Genomic DNA, 15,891 nt, shown 5'->3' on the forward strand with positions numbered 1-15,891 from the left:
CACACACACACACACACACACACACACACACACACACACACACACACCACTCTCTCTGAAAAACATGTAAAGACTGCTTTGTTTTTATATCCACATGTAATTTGAGGTCAAATACATATTATTGTGGCTATAGTATACCCATCCTGAAGTCATTCTCCCTCCTTTTCCAAGAAACTCAAGTCTAGTCATTGTCTTCTTCTGCCCTTTTACTAAGGGAACTTAAAATATCAATACATACAGATGTTCCCTCAAATTGACACTAAAATTTCAATTTCTAGTCTATCTCACAACCTACTCCTTCACTACACCTCAAAAACAAAAAGGTCACAAACTGGATCTTAACATAACCTGTGTCTATCATTCAATGTCTCCCCATGCCCCCCGCCCTTTACAAATTAATTCTTTCACTTCATCCAGAGTGCCAATTCCTCCCACCAGACACTATTTCTTATGACATTATCTATCCCCCCTCTGACTTCACTTCCCTCCAACCTTGCCTTATAATATTTAGCTAGCTGAACTCTCTCTATACTGTCCTCTACTCTTGTATGTCTCGATTGTGGTCCTATTGCTGGGAATCTCTTGCTAAAACTCACCTCTAGATTATTCCCACCATCTGACTCCTCCTTTCCTACTCAAACTGGGTTATAGGATTAGAGGAAGTCATGAATGATTTGGTACATAATAAATTCATAATATCCAACTTCAACCAGGTCCTCACTGAAGTAAGGCAATTCTTTTATTCTTTCCTAATTAACTTTTAAATCAAGAAATTGTTATATATCAACTGGGCTCTAATGGTCGCAAGGCAATCCTTTGACATCTATCTAATCAATTCTCTATCTCATTCACCACAGACCCCTTTCCAATCTTTTCATCCCTTTTAACACCTTCTGTGGAGCTTCTTCTCCCACTCAGCTGAAAACCATATCATTTCATCAAGGAAAAAAAAGTCGATTTGCCAAGAGCTCCTTCCTTATTTCATATCACTCACATAACTTCTTCCACCCCAGTCTTAAATGAAGAAGTGCTCCTTCTTCTTTCCAATGTAAACCCCTATATATGCACATGGAGTACTACTCAACTCCAACTTCAAACAGTATCCCTTCTATCAGCCCCACTCACTAATCTTCAGTTTCTCCCTGTTGGCTGTTTCTTTGCTGCCTACAAATACTTCCTCCTCCATCCTTTAAACAAACCAAACCATCCTCACTTGATGCATTAACTCTCTCCAGATGCTGTCTGTCTCCTGCTTTTCCTCCTTAAGGAGGAAGGTCTATTTCAAGGCCTCTCTGCCTCTGCTTCTAAATCCTCTGCACTTTGGTTTCTGTACTGATCATTAGACTGAAACATTCTCTCCAAATTCACCAATTATCTCTCAAGCTGCCAAATTCAGTCAATCAACAAACATTTATGATGTGCCTCCTTTGGGCCAGGGACTGTGCTAAGAGCTGAAGATATAAAGGCACAAAATGGTTCCTGCTCTCCAGGAGTTCACAGATTAATGGGGGAGACAACATGTAAACTACATAAAAAAACACTATAGACAGGGTAAATCAAGAGGGAAAGCACTAGAATTAAGGGAAAGCTTCCAGAAGAAGGCAAGATTTTAGCTGGGACTGCAAGGAACCTAGGAAAGCCAGGAGACTGAAAAGGGAGCATCAGTGGCATGTAACATAGCCAGTGAAAATGCCCATTGTTGGGAGATGGACCGTCTTATTGGATGAACTGGAAGGAGGCTAGCTGGATGGAGAGAGCAGAATCTGTGGGGGTAGGACTGGGGCTGTGAAAAGTGTAAGAAGACTGGGGTGATGGTGGCTATGAAGGACTTTGAATGCCCAGATTGTCTATCAGATCCCAAAAGTGACAGTGAGTCAGCTAGGGTTAACTGAGTGGCAGGGTGATGGTCAGACTTGCACTTCAGGGAGGTCTTTTTAGTAGATGAGTGAAGGCTAGACTGGAGCAGGGAGAGACTTGAGGCATAAGACCAGCCATTGCCTTTTCTCAATCTTTATTCTTCTTGACCTCTTTGCAGTCCCTGACACTGCTGATCATCCTCTTCTTGCATTCTCAACTTAAGGATTTTCAAATAATGTTCCCTCCTAATTCTCTTCCTATCTGTCTAACCACTCCTCAGTTTCCTTTGCTGGATTTTCTTTTCTTTTCTTTTTTTTTTTTTTTTTTAGCAATCAGGGTTAAGTAACTTGCTCAAGGTTACACGGCCAGTTATTTCTGGGTGTGGTGCTGAGTGTCCGAGCCTGGGATTCGATCTTCAGGTCGTCCCGACACTGGAGCCGGTGCTCTTACTCCCTGAGCCACCTGGCCGCCCCTAAGCAATTGGGGTTAAGTAACTTGCTCAAGGTTACACGGCCAGGTGTTTCTGGGTGAGTGCTAAGTGTCTGAGCCCGGGATTTGATCTGCAGGTCTTCTCAACACTGGAGCCGGTGCTCTTACTTGCTGTGCTACCTGGCCGCCCCCTTTGCTGGATTTTCAATGAGGTTTCTCCCAAGCTTCTGGTCTTGGGCCCTCTTCTTTCTATTAGTGTCCAGGGTGCCACCACCTTCCAAGTCACCTAAGCTTTCAAGATAAGTATCATCTAACTCTTTACTATCTTATTCCTCATTTCCAAACAGTCACCAAGTTGATTTTACCTTTGAAACACCTCTTGTATATACATCCAAACTTGCCCTTCTTGAATACTTCTCTATTTCTGTCAAAAGTACCACCATTCTTCTAGGCTCCTATGCTATTAACCTTGATTCCTCACTCTTCTTCACCTTACATCCAATTAGCTGCCAAACCTTACTGTGTTACCTCCATATCTTTCTCACCTTAGCCCTTTCTCTTTATTCATACAACTTCCATCTTAACTCAGGCACTCACCAACTCCTACCTAAATTTATTGGAACTCTTTCTTAACTGGTTTCAATACCTCAAGTTACTCTACCTTCCAGTCAAAATAATTTTCCTTAAGAGCAGACCAGTCATGTTAGAGAGAACGTCACTCTCTTACACAACCAACTCCAGGAGCTCCCAAGGCCTCTAGGATGAAACACAAATTCCCATTTAGTTTTTTTAAGTCCTTCAAGACCTTTTTACCAACTATCTTTAAGGGATCATTGGACATTAGTCTCCCTCTCACATCCTGGAATTCAGCCACATCTGCCTTCTTTCTATTGCTCACAGATTACATTCCAACTCCCATTTCCTAGTCTATTCTATTCAATTTATATCTCTGGTGTCAAGCACAGTAACTGGCACACAGGAGACATTTTGAACACGGTTGACTGAAATAAACACGTTTGGATTTCATTTAAACATGATCAGATTTATGTAAACTAATGTAAAGAATATCTCAAAGTCCCTGATGTTATGTAGCCCACACATTCTGACAAACCTATGTTCTATGGTTTCAGAAGAAGACCTTCCCTAAGGATGCACTTACCCTATGCATTAATGACCAAACTCTGTATTTGAGATGTTACCTATTCCCAATCACAATTCTTACCCTCAAGTGCCAGATATGGACAAGGACAGGAAATCACTGCACTGACAACTTAAAATAGGAAGTTCAAGGTAATCTAATAACAAACAGACTGCAAAACGGTTATACACATACACAAAAAACAGCATACACAAATATATATTTTTTTAAAAAAAGAACTAGATCAAGAGTAAAAGCTAGCTAAATATATACATAAATAGCTAGCTAAAATATACATAAAGCTAGCTAATGTAAGCACCACTGACCATTTTCAGTCCTAACTGGTCTGAACCAGTTTAAGTTCTTAAAAGTCAATCTATCCAAATGACCCCACTTTAAAGTAATTAACTTCAGAGGACTTAACTGGCTTAGTATTAACTTTTGTTGTTGTTGGCAGGGAAGAGCACAAAAAGTAAAGCTACTGTATCAATTAAATGAGCTTGAAATGATGAATATGAGAGAACATTAGGCTTTGCAAATTTCTAAACAATTTCTTGTCTTCAACCTCCCCAGGATTTTCACATTCCACAAAAATTCAATAAATGCTTGGACTGTGTGCATGGCTCTGTTCCTGGTGCTTTGGGGCATATAAGACAGGCTCTATCCTCAAAAATCTTACAATTTAGTTGGGACAATGCACAAGTATGTATGTATGTATTTATGTGCATATATGCAGGCCCATATTTTTACACAGACATTTTGAGATATATATATGCATGAATATAAATGTTATTTCAAAATACTAAAGGTATACCAATATTTTATTTTGAGGTATATGTGTGTATTATGTATATGCACACACACACACAATTCTCTCTGTCTCATGCTCCTTTGTGACATTAGGAGATTTACTAGTTGGCTTACCCAAAAGAATTCATCATTGGATAGCCAACTGCCTGGGGATAAACTACTCTGAACTTATTCATTCTGTCTGTTACTAGATATACACTCTTGGTCTTTTAGCCTAAAAAACATCTGCATTCGGGCAGCCGGGTAGCACAGCGAGTAAGAGCACCAGCTCCAGTGTTGGGATGACCTGGAGATTGAATCCCGGGCTCAGACACTTAGCACCCACCTAGAAACACCTGGCCGTGTAACCTTGAGCAAGTTACTTAACCCCAATTGCTTAGGGGCGGCCAGGTGCCTCAGCAAGTAAGAGCACCAGCTCCAGTGTCTGGGATAACCCAGAAATAACTGGCTGTGTTACCTTGAGCAAGTTACTTAACCCCAATTGTTTAAAAAAAAAAAAGATCTGCACTGGTTGGCAGAACCATGATGCTCTGACACCTTGCTATAGTTTTAAGAAAATTACTGCTAGAAGTAGAAGCAATATAGCATTGTTCCAGCAACCTTTATCTTGTCCTTTTAAAACTTATTACTTAATATGTAAAGATACAAATTAGCAAGTGATGATTTTCCTATAGCTAAGATCTAGGTCTATTAAGCATAAAAATAAAGTATTATTAAAATCACTGGGCCAGAAATTATTTTAAAAATGGTTACTCAATTGAAATTTATCAATTGACCACAATAGTCAATCTTTTAAATATACTTTTTTGTATGCCCTGACATTACTCATTTGGAATAATGTCGTCCTACTCCCCCACCTGCTATTTTTCTACTAGCTAATGTGATTTCCTCCTAGACTATTTAGGTGAGAGAGTCCAGAGCTACGTTAGACTACAAAGATCAACACCTCATTCTTCATAGCTGAGAAAGCTTAAGGCCCAGGGACAAGTGACTTGCCCTATAGGTGACAAACGGAGTTAATGGAAGATCTGGGATTTGAACATAAGACATCTGATTCCAAATCCAAAGTTCTTTTCATATACCACCACTGCTACTTATTTAAGTCTTAGCTTATAAAATATAGCATCTATCTTACATCTAATTGATATGTTTACTTTTTCCCTTGCATTCTATAAATCAGTTAGACTTGAAACAACAACAATGGCTCACATAGTAGGAGGTAGTTCCAAATATTAACACCCCCAGATGAGAAAAATGATAGTTAGAGAGGGGAAATGATTGATTTTCCTGAGATCCGCTAGGTAACCAGTGAAAGGACAGAATACCTGAACTTGGATCTTCCCAGCTCTAAAACTATCGTTCTTTCTACTACAGCAGAGGTGTAGTGCAGCTCCAGAGTAGGCTACAATCAGACTGAAATGTGACTGGAGAATATTTAACAAAATAAGTTATAGAATATAACTTATAACAATAGAACATAAATAATATCAATATGTTGTTTTGAGCTCGACACCTCTGTGTCATACTATGTTCTAAAAACAACTAAAATGAATAAACTTCTAAAGGGAAAAAAATTATACAGTGCTTTAAGAACTTTATCTCATTTCACAGATGAGGTTATGTGACTTGAACATGGTCACACAGCTAATGCAGGGGTGAGATTTAAACTCAAGTTTCTTATTTCAAGCCTGCCCCTCTAACCATTTACTATGCCATACCCCCTTATCCCCTAATTTCTGTCTTATGAATATAGCAGTCTACTTATACATGCCTCATTTATCTCTTGATCTTATTTGAACCGTTTGGTCTTTAATCAAATTTTCCAAAGTACTTAGTATAACTTCTTGAACAAAGTAACCTGACAGTACAACTCAACTAACCAAAATCCAATACCTAATTTTATTTCAAAAACCAATACTACATTTCTAGGCAACTGAGCTTAAAAATAGGAGTTTATTACAAAAATGAACTTCCACGTTATGCCCTAGGGTAGTATATAGTCAATCTTATTTTTTGCAACTCAAGTACCATATAGCAAAAACTACAGGGTAATAACTGTGACACACTTGAAAGATTCTAAGTCAAAGACAGATTTAATTAGCTACTACTAAACTATTACTATTGTAGTAAAGTGTGCCACTATTCTAACAAGATGGCAACAACAAAATCCTAAACAAAATAGGTTGTCTAGTTAAAATAAAATTAAATAGAAAATGCTAACACGGTTAACACAAATTTAACCATACCAATGTTGTCAACTCTACATCACAATGAAATACCAGGCCAGTAGGCTTCATATATAATACAGCATATGAAAGGGTAGCCAGGAGAATGCTATTATTACTTATCTATTATTAGTTATATGTATACCTATGTCTAGGGCTGATCAATGCAACCCCATTTCTTATTTGCGTTTAGCAATTCTTTTTCCTACAACTAGACACAAAAAAGGTATATGGGACACATTCAGTCACTAGGACTACATTCCAGACCACTATCTCGCTACACTTATAGTATTTAACTACATTAGAAGATGGGGCTTCTCAATACATTTTACCAATCATGAAAAGTACAGGGCATACAGAATTAAGCATTAAATATTAAACACAGCTTAGGAAAATAAGAGAGAAATGGAAAATATACTCACTCAGAACAGAAAACATCTTCACTACTCGAAGAAAAATTTTAAAACACAGATTAAGTAAAATCTTTTAGAAGTATCAAGTTCATTATCAAGTTCAGTATCAGATAATTACAATAAATATAATTCCAAGAAATAAATGTTTCTATGAGAAGCTATAAAGGGAGGCAAAGATTCTGGGACTGAAAATTTAAAAAGGAATGTTTTCTTTTAAAAACTAACTATGAAACAACCTTAAAGATGTCAGATCCTAGAAAATGAAAATACCTGGTGGTGTTGTGAATCATCCAGTGTTTTAAAAACCATGGCTACCATCCCATGTGCTCTCAGGTGCATTCGGAAACCAGGCATGGCACATTTAGTGGCCAAGCTAATAACACTGCAAGAAAATAGGCCATATTTAACAAATATTATCAACTTTTGATTTAGTAAAAATTAAAAACCAAAACCAAAGAACACATTTTGAACGCATAAAATCCAAGTCTTTATCAAAATATTTATTGGAGTATGCTATGTATAAATTGCTGCAATGAACAATACATATCAACAAACACAGGAAAAACATTCCTTTGGGCCATACACCGGCTAAGATTCAGTCCTATTATTTTAAGATGACAGCAAATTTTTAAAAAGACTCTGAATAGTTGTCTTTTACAACACAAATACACTTAATGATGTATTAGTAAGGTGATAAATATAACCTGGCTCCACAATTTTCTTGGTTTTCATGATACTCCACTTTTATGATTTCCCTGACCTATACTTCTCTCTCTTATAGGTAGGTATCTTATTTCCAACCTGTGAACATCATATATCTACCCTTAAAATCCTGACCTCAACCTTTCCCTTAGTTTCATAATTTTAGAGCTCTAAGGGATCCCAGAAGTTATCTAGTCTAATGCTCTCATTTGACTGAGGATGAGGGGGAGAAGGATGGGTGGCATCTAAGTGACTTGCCAAAGGCCACAAAGATAATAAATAATTGTCGAAGCAGGGACTTGACCCAGGGACTCTCATTTCAAACCCAGCAATGTTTTTTCGCTGCACCACACTGCTTCTATGTGAACGAACACCAAATATATATTGGATGTTCCATCCCACTCCCAAGAGGTTCCTTTCCAAGCCTAATTCCATGATCTGATCATAAGTGCTTAAAGTCACCACAGTCAAGCAATGGCTTTACCAAATTAAGTGAAAGAACGGTGCTAAATTAAAGAACATTATGCTCATAAAGCTGGTTGTCTTAAGCCTTTTATAGCTTATATCTTGGTATATGTATGTATGTATGTATGTATGTATGTATGTATGTATGTATGTATGTATGTAACCCTTTCCTTATAATTAAATGAGTTGAAAGACCTTTAATTTTCTTAGAAAGGTTAAGTAACTTGCCTAGGTCTTCCTAATTACAAACCCTACATTCTGTGCTATAGACACCATACATCACTTGTAATTAGGACAATTTCTTCTTTTGGAGGGTATAATTTCTTGAAACCCTATGTTTCAACTGAAGTGATGGGGAAGAATTTTTTTTCTGCACAGGCTGAGAAAATGAGGGAAATCAGGCAAACTCAGAAGTCAATCAAGGAAGGGTGGTTATTAAAGGAAAGACTATCATGTCAGAAGATAGGGTACTTGGCTTGGAGGAAGGAAAGCCTTATGAAGAATGGGCTGGGGTGTAGCCCATAAGTACTATCTCTCTTCCTTTATAACTTTCTTAACTTATTATTCCTTTGCAAAATGCGTATCTGGAAGTTGCATTTTTATGGGAGGAAGGAAGAGATAATAAGAGGCAGCATGGCCTCTTCACATTAAATAAATAATTCATTAAGCTCTTACTATGTGCACACTATATCTTTTCTAATTTACACTGCCATGTTAAGTTAAAATATACTTGTATCCAGGTGGAAGAAAAACACAACTAATAATAAAATGTTTGATGAAACAAGATGATTGCAGTTTGTTTTAGCTATTCCCTAAACTTATGAATTTCAGGTGGACATCAAGTGGTAGACATTTGGTCCACACATGGGTAAAGTTTAGCAGAAATGAGTACCATACTGTACTTTATCACTGTCAATGCCAGCCAGACTCCATTGTTTTGTCTCATGGGATAGGCTAACTACAGGAACAAAAAGACTCAATGGATCTGATTCTAGTACTAGGTTAAAACTTTCCTATAGTCCAATCCTGGCCTTGTATTAATAATGCCAAAGTTTCTGGCCTCAGACACTTAACACCCACACACACACACAAAGAAAAAACTAGCCGTGTAACCTTGGGCAAGTTACTTAACCCAAATTGCCTTCCAAAAGACAAAAAAAAAAAAAATAAGTAAAAAAACCCAAAGTTTCTCCAAAAGTAATATCCCTGACTTTGCCCAAAAGTTAAACGAGGCCCTTAAATAATGCTGGTTTCCTTTCCTCAGCAGTTCCAGGACCTAATGTGAGATGTACTCTGGGCATGTTTCCAGATGGGCCCTAGAACCCATGTGCACTGCTAGAGTAGAGCTGTGTGGTTACAAAGACCAGTGGGCTGGCTGCTTTTCAGTCTCTGCCACCGGTGAGTTAGAGGTAAAACTGCGGAGGCAGGAGAATATAAAATCAAACAATCTCCAAAGCCATCTAGGTCTAAATAAGCAAAACCTGAGCAACAATTCCCTCTAGATTACCCCCAACAAGCACTGCCACTCATTCTCTGCTTCAATAGTTCCAATGAGAGAGAACTAATTACCTCCAAAGGATAGTGTCATTTCTTATTGAGACTACTCTAATCACTATTAGTTTTATACTTACAACAAGCCTAGAGTTTTGCATATTTAATTCATTGCTGCCTGGTAAAGAAAAAGTCAGCTATCCCATTATACATCCCACCCCACTCCCATCGAATATTGGAACAACTAGTGGAAATATTTTAAATTACTGGATTTGAAATTTCAAAATGTGGATCATTATGCTATTTGGACAATATTCCAATACATAAGATAATATATGTTGTACTTTTTACTACCACAGTGATGAATGTTCCACCTAATCTGATAGTAGTCATTTATCTATGAATTGCAATACTAATTGATCCATTTTACTTTTAAACTACATCAAAGCAAATTGATTAGTTCTGCTTTGAAAACTTACATCTGATTATAGCTGATATTTATGTAATACTTTAAAGTTATCTATAAAGCATGTTTTATTCGTCTTGTTTTATCTTCAAATCAACACTGTGAAGGCATTAACACAAGTATTATTACTATTTTACAGACGAAGAAATTGAGGCTCAGGTTAAATTATTTGCTTACAGCATCTAAGCAGTGTTGTTAGAGACAAGATTTGAAGAGTTATCTCTTGATCCATCAATTTAATTTAGGCTACTTGCTATGATCAGAGTACACTTTGTAAATAAAAATCTAGATTACTAACATTCTGTCAATGCTCTAGTGCTGAAACTCAATTAGAGAATTTTAGAGTTAGATAGTTTTAGAAAGGAGAAAATTCAGCATCCTTTCCCCTCTTTTCTCCCAGTGTTACAAAAATTACAGTTAATCAGTTGATGAGAGAAATTGGTAGCAGTATATTTTTATAACTAATTGGTCAGAAGCCTGTAGCTCTAAAACAGAAAACTATCCCTAATTATTATCCTTAATCTATATAGGTCTATTAAAGTACTTTTTTTGGGGGGGGGAGGGGGAGAATCCTTTTTTCCCCTAGAATACTTGTCTCTCTCTCTCTCTCTCTCTCTCACACACACACACACACATGCATAAGCTAGTAATATAAAAATAAAACTCTTACCTAAGGCAACGTGTGTTTAGAGGCTGTGTGCTCTTTAAGCCACTTAACAAATACTCAATATCATCAGTGAACTCCTGATTTTCACCAAATTCCACTACATCGTTGAAGTGCTTCACATGCTGAACAACAGTGTATAACTGGAAGAAAATAATTCAGTGGTGTTGGTCTCTTTTGCAACCACAAAACAGGAATTTTATAACAATACAAACACAGGATTTAATTTCTTTTGCATAATATATTACTTCAAGAATTCTTTATAAATTGGTTTATAATATACTTCAAAAGGAGAAAACAAATATTTTATAAAATACTGAAGGACGAAGTACAAGTTTATTTTTGTTACATGTTTCACGTTTCTTCTATTCAGGGTACCAAATCAGTATTTGTGATAAAAATAAGGCCAATGAATATCTATATCCAAAAATCCCTCATCTAAAATAAAATTATACACATCTGCTTACTTCTTTGTCTTCTTTCCTACATTTCAATGCAGTTACTATTTCTTGGTAGGGTTGAGTAGGTATCGTCACAGTTTTTATTACTTTGGGTGGTGGTGCAGGAGCCTTAAAAACTCCATCATCTCTCTGAATTGCCTCCTTTGAAGAAAGCCTCACCTATTAATAAAAAGGTATTAAATTAGCTGTTCTAAGCATGTACATACATATAGAGTAACACCACACTTATCCGGAAATTAGTTATCCGGCAATCTCACCCATCTGGAACACAGCAGAGAAACAGGAAGCAAAAAAGGCCTCTGAGCAGCTAAAACAGATGTTATAAAGTCCATGCACTAAGTAAAGCCCATGCACTTTACTAATGAACGGCCCTTAAACTCAGAACCTATTTAGTTTTATATTATACAGAATTTTAATGATTTTGGTTATTTGGTTTCCAAGCCCATTAACAGATTAGAAGTAGCAAATTAGAAGGCATAAAAAAGGAGCTGCTACAGAAAGACACATCAACTGTATCAAGAAGTGAAAGCTGAAAGGAAGGGCAAAAGATAAAACCTATTAAAAAAAAAAAACTCAGCCAGAAATGGCAACTATGAAGAATAATGCATATTTCAAGAGTTCTGAACAGCTGGAATTTTGCTAAAAATGTAGGAATATTGATTTGTGGATAGGGAACACATTAATTATTCTTTCTGAACAAAATAATTATCAACACAGTCCTTTGCAAATAGGTTTCAACTTTTAAAAAAGGTTGGAATTAGGCCATTATTACTGAGATGTAAGAAGCAGATTTTACCATGTGGAAGATAGTATTATCAAAAAAATTAACTTCAGTAAGTAGAAAAAATGCCTCAAAGTTTAAATTATTTAATTCTTGCTGCTAAAACAGGATAACATTACATATCTGAAAGGCTTTGTCTTCAATACCACTCATGTTATTACAAATAAAAGCTGTCCAACTTGGACATTTAGCATCTCCAGGGCTTTTTCTATAATACCCTAATTAAATATTCCCACGTCAGAAGAATTCAATGGAACTGATGATGGTGGAGGTTAAATGTAAACACATACAATAAATTCAAATGAATAGTCAATTCATTAGAAACTTCAGATTATAAAGATCATTTAAGATGCTACTAAATCAAGATAAAAAATACTCATTAATTAATTCTTAGATGTTTCCTGTGATCACATCTACATTTTCCCAGACCTTCAATGGATTATACTATGGTTTTCTAAATTTGTTTTAAAATTTGACTTCTAGTTTTATTTCTCACACAACATTGATATAATTTGAGGTAACCCTGCCACCGTTTAAGATGAATACAAAGATTAAGAAATACAGACTACTTACTGCGACACTCTGAGTTTTCAATACTGGTGGGGCAGGGAGCTCCTCTGATTCTGGATGGTTCCAATGTCTAGCATTATACACAGCTTTTGTAGGTGACTAAAAATGAAGCAAGGAAAACTCATCATGTTTTCTTGTTACTCTGTAACTTTTCATGATTCAACAATAATTTACTGAGCTGCTAAGGGAAATACAAAGGTCAGTAAAGAACTTGTTGCCCTTGCCCTCAATGAGCTTAGAATTTAGGTAAGTGACATGAAAATACATATGTAAGATGCGTTTGTTAAGCAGTTCCATGTTGGTCTGGATTAAGGGTGAGTACTTTAAAAAGAGAAATGCAAAAAGGCTGGATAGTAGGTGTAATATAAAGAAAATGTCAGGATCAGAGTTATACATGGGAAAGATTGGATTTGGAGGTTAGATGAACCAGTTTGGTGGGTATTATAATAGTTTAGGAAGCAGAACAAGCACCATACTGTGATTCAGAATACCTAGTTCTGCAAACTTTATAGTTTGCATATTATATGATCAGAAAATAAATTACAAATACAGATAATAAGGTTCTGACCTAGTATGCTAGCACTGGGAAAGGACAGATGAGATCATTAGCAACTGAAGTAGAATCACAGCAACAGCAACTCAAGGTTATAAAAGGGACCTCAGAGGCTAAGTCCAACCTGTATCTTGGAGAAGATGCGTCCTCTATCAAACAGACAAGTAACTTTTCATCTTCTCAGAGACTCCCAATGAAGGGGAAATCCCATCCTATCTCAAGCATGTCCCTTCCAATTTAAGAAAACCCTAATTATCAGTAAGGCCTTCTCCACATCAGATACATTATCTCTTTCTCTACAACTTCCACACACCTGTCCTTTGAAGTCAAATACTTAGCATAAGTCATTAAGACACTTTGATGATTTTCTTTATTAACCAGGCAGTCATGGAGCCCAAGCTGCAGATAGTCAGGATCACTCAAGGATAGGAAAGGTAGATTTAGTGGGTGAAAAGACCATTGACATGGGGCCAGACTCTCTAGGGGAGCCAAGTAAAACCAGAAGGCTAAATGAAAAATTTGGAAGGACCAGTCATTCATTCATTCAATAAACATCTGTTAAGTACCTGTCAGGTGCCAGGCACTGTGCTAAGTGCTAGGGGATACAGAAAACAGGCAAAAGACATTCTCTGCCCTCAAAGGAGCTCACAATCTAATAAAGGAGACAATGTGCAAAGAAACATCTAAAAGCAAGCTCTCAAAAGGATTAATCGGAAATAACTAAAAGAAGGAAAATACTACAAAAATATGGTTTAGGAAATACAGAAAGTGGAATTTTAAAAGCTTGGAGCCCAAAGACTGAGTATCTTGTTTATGGAACAGCCAGGGAGCCAGTGTCACTGGATCAAAGAGTATGTGTTGGGAAGTAAAGGTGTAAGAAAACTGGAAAAGTAAAAGGAGACAAGGGTATGAAGAGTTTTTAATGACAAAAGCATTTTTGTATTTGCTCCTGGGGACAATAGGAAAGCGCTGGAGTTTGATGAGTAGAGAGCTGACATAGTCCAACTTGTGCTGTATTAAAAAAAATCTAGTGGTTGAATGGAGGGGTGAGCAGAGTAGGGAGAGACTTGAGGCAGGTAGATCTAACCAGCAGGCCATTGTGGTAGTCAAGGTGTGAGGTGATGAGGGCCTGCATTAGAGTGGTGGCATTGTCACACAGAGAAGGGAACATATTCAAGAGATGATGCAAAGGTGAATTTGGTAGACCTCTATGACAACTTGAATAGGGGGAGAGGTGGGGTAGGAGAGTGAAAGATAGTGAGGAATCCAGAATAAATCCTGGGTTGTGTGCTTGAGAGACTTGGTAGATGGTGGTGTCCTCTATAGTAAGCGAAAAGGTAGGCAGAGGCCAGGTGGGGAGGTAGTGAGAAAGTTAATGAGGGTATTGGGTTTTTTTTGACATGCTGAGTTTTAAGAAGTATGCTAGACAATCTAGTTCAAGATATCTGAAAGGTAGCTAAAGATTCAAGATTGGAGGTCAGCAGAGAGAATGGTGCAAGAAAAGCAGATTTGAAAATCATCAGCAAAAAATGGCAATTAAATCCAGGGGAGCTGATGAGATCACCAAGTAAAATAGCATAGAGAGAGTAGAGAAGAGGACCCAGGACAGAATCCTGAGACACTCATGGTTAGAGGATAGGATATGAATAAAGATCCAGCAAAAGAAGATGAGCAAAGTAGGGTTGGATAGGTAAGGTAAGAAGAGAACCAAGGGAGAGTGGTGTCCTCAAAACCTAGAGAAAAAACAGTATTATGGAAGAGAGAGTGATTAATAATAGTGTCAAAGGCTGCAGAGACATCAAGGAGAATGAGGATTAAGAAAAGGCTACTGGATTTGGCAACTAGAAAACCATTAATAATTTTGGAAAGAGCAATTTCAATGGAACCATAAGGCAGGAAATGAGATTGTGCAGGAGTTAAAAGAATAGAGGAATAGAGATTGTGAGTAAGGCAAATAAGCTCAGCTAGAGTGAGGATAAGATACTGTAATTAGCCAGGCTCAATTTCAGAATTTGAGATCTTAAGAATTGGTAAAGCTTGGAGTAAATTTAGCATCTAAGGTGTGGCTCTATTGTTAAGTGGTCAGAGTTGAGGATAAAGTCATTGACATTAAGAAAGACAAGAAAACTATAAACTATCATTTAATATGGGTGATAGTTATCAAGGATTACTCTATGAAGGCAAGTCTAAAGTTCTATGATGATTATTCTTATAGTTGATGCTCTATTAATTTTTAAAATTATGAAGAATCATTTTCTTTTATAATTACTTTAACTATGTTTAAACACTTTCTATTTATTTTAAATCAAATTCCACCCCAAATCAGTAAAAAATTTAAAATTTCTCAGGACTTAAATTAGCTTCTGTTACTCAAGAAGTTAACAGTGTCCATCTGTAAACTGGAACATTTCCTTCTAAAACTAAGTTATTTTCTCTTCAGGCATCAAACATAAGTGTAACATAACACATACTTATAACAAGGAGGAACACACTGTGAATATACTGAATAGCCAAATAATTTTAAACTATTAACTTTCCCTTTAACAATAGTTTCAGTTTTACATGATTCATATAGGATTTAATCTCTTCAGAAATGAAGATGAATGATAAAAAGGTGTCATGTTATTAGTGCAGAAATGAAATCATATGCAGATTTCTTATTTTGGGTTTTTTTTTTTTTTTGGGGGGGGGGGATCTCCATTAACCACGAAAATTAGTTGTCTTATAATACCAAAACATTTCCACTAAGGTACTTAAACCTAAATAGTTTGACCCACCAAACACATCCAATTTTCCATCACAAATGATAATCGAAAAATTCCACATACCTCAACACTAATTTGCGCTCCTCAACTCCCCCCCCCCC

General features: G+C 36.8%; 1 protein-coding gene across 6 annotated transcripts in view; it reads right to left on the bottom strand.

Moving 5' to 3' along the window:
* The window catches only part of WAPL (WAPL cohesin release factor), a 112,058-nt gene that overhangs the window by 25,862 nt on the left and 70,305 nt on the right, over positions 1-15,891 (bottom strand). For all 6 annotated transcript variants that reach the window (XM_069071360.1, XM_069071356.1, XM_069071359.1 and 3 more), the window contains 4 exons: positions 12,476-12,571; positions 11,128-11,280; positions 10,667-10,803; positions 7,143-7,254 (listed from right to left, as the gene is read on the bottom strand). In XM_069071360.1, coding sequence (XP_068927461.1) covers positions 7,143-7,254; positions 10,667-10,803; positions 11,128-11,280; positions 12,476-12,571 — 498 coding nt within the window. The remainder of the gene's footprint in view (positions 1-7,142; positions 7,255-10,666; positions 10,804-11,127; positions 11,281-12,475; positions 12,572-15,891) is intronic.

The sequence above is a fragment of the Petaurus breviceps genome, unplaced genomic scaffold (assembly GCF_028583685.1).
Source record: "Petaurus breviceps papuanus isolate PSGF00001 unplaced genomic scaffold, PetGlider_PUasm1.0 90825, whole genome shotgun sequence".
Taxonomy (NCBI): Eukaryota; Metazoa; Chordata; class Mammalia; order Diprotodontia; family Petauridae; genus Petaurus; species Petaurus breviceps.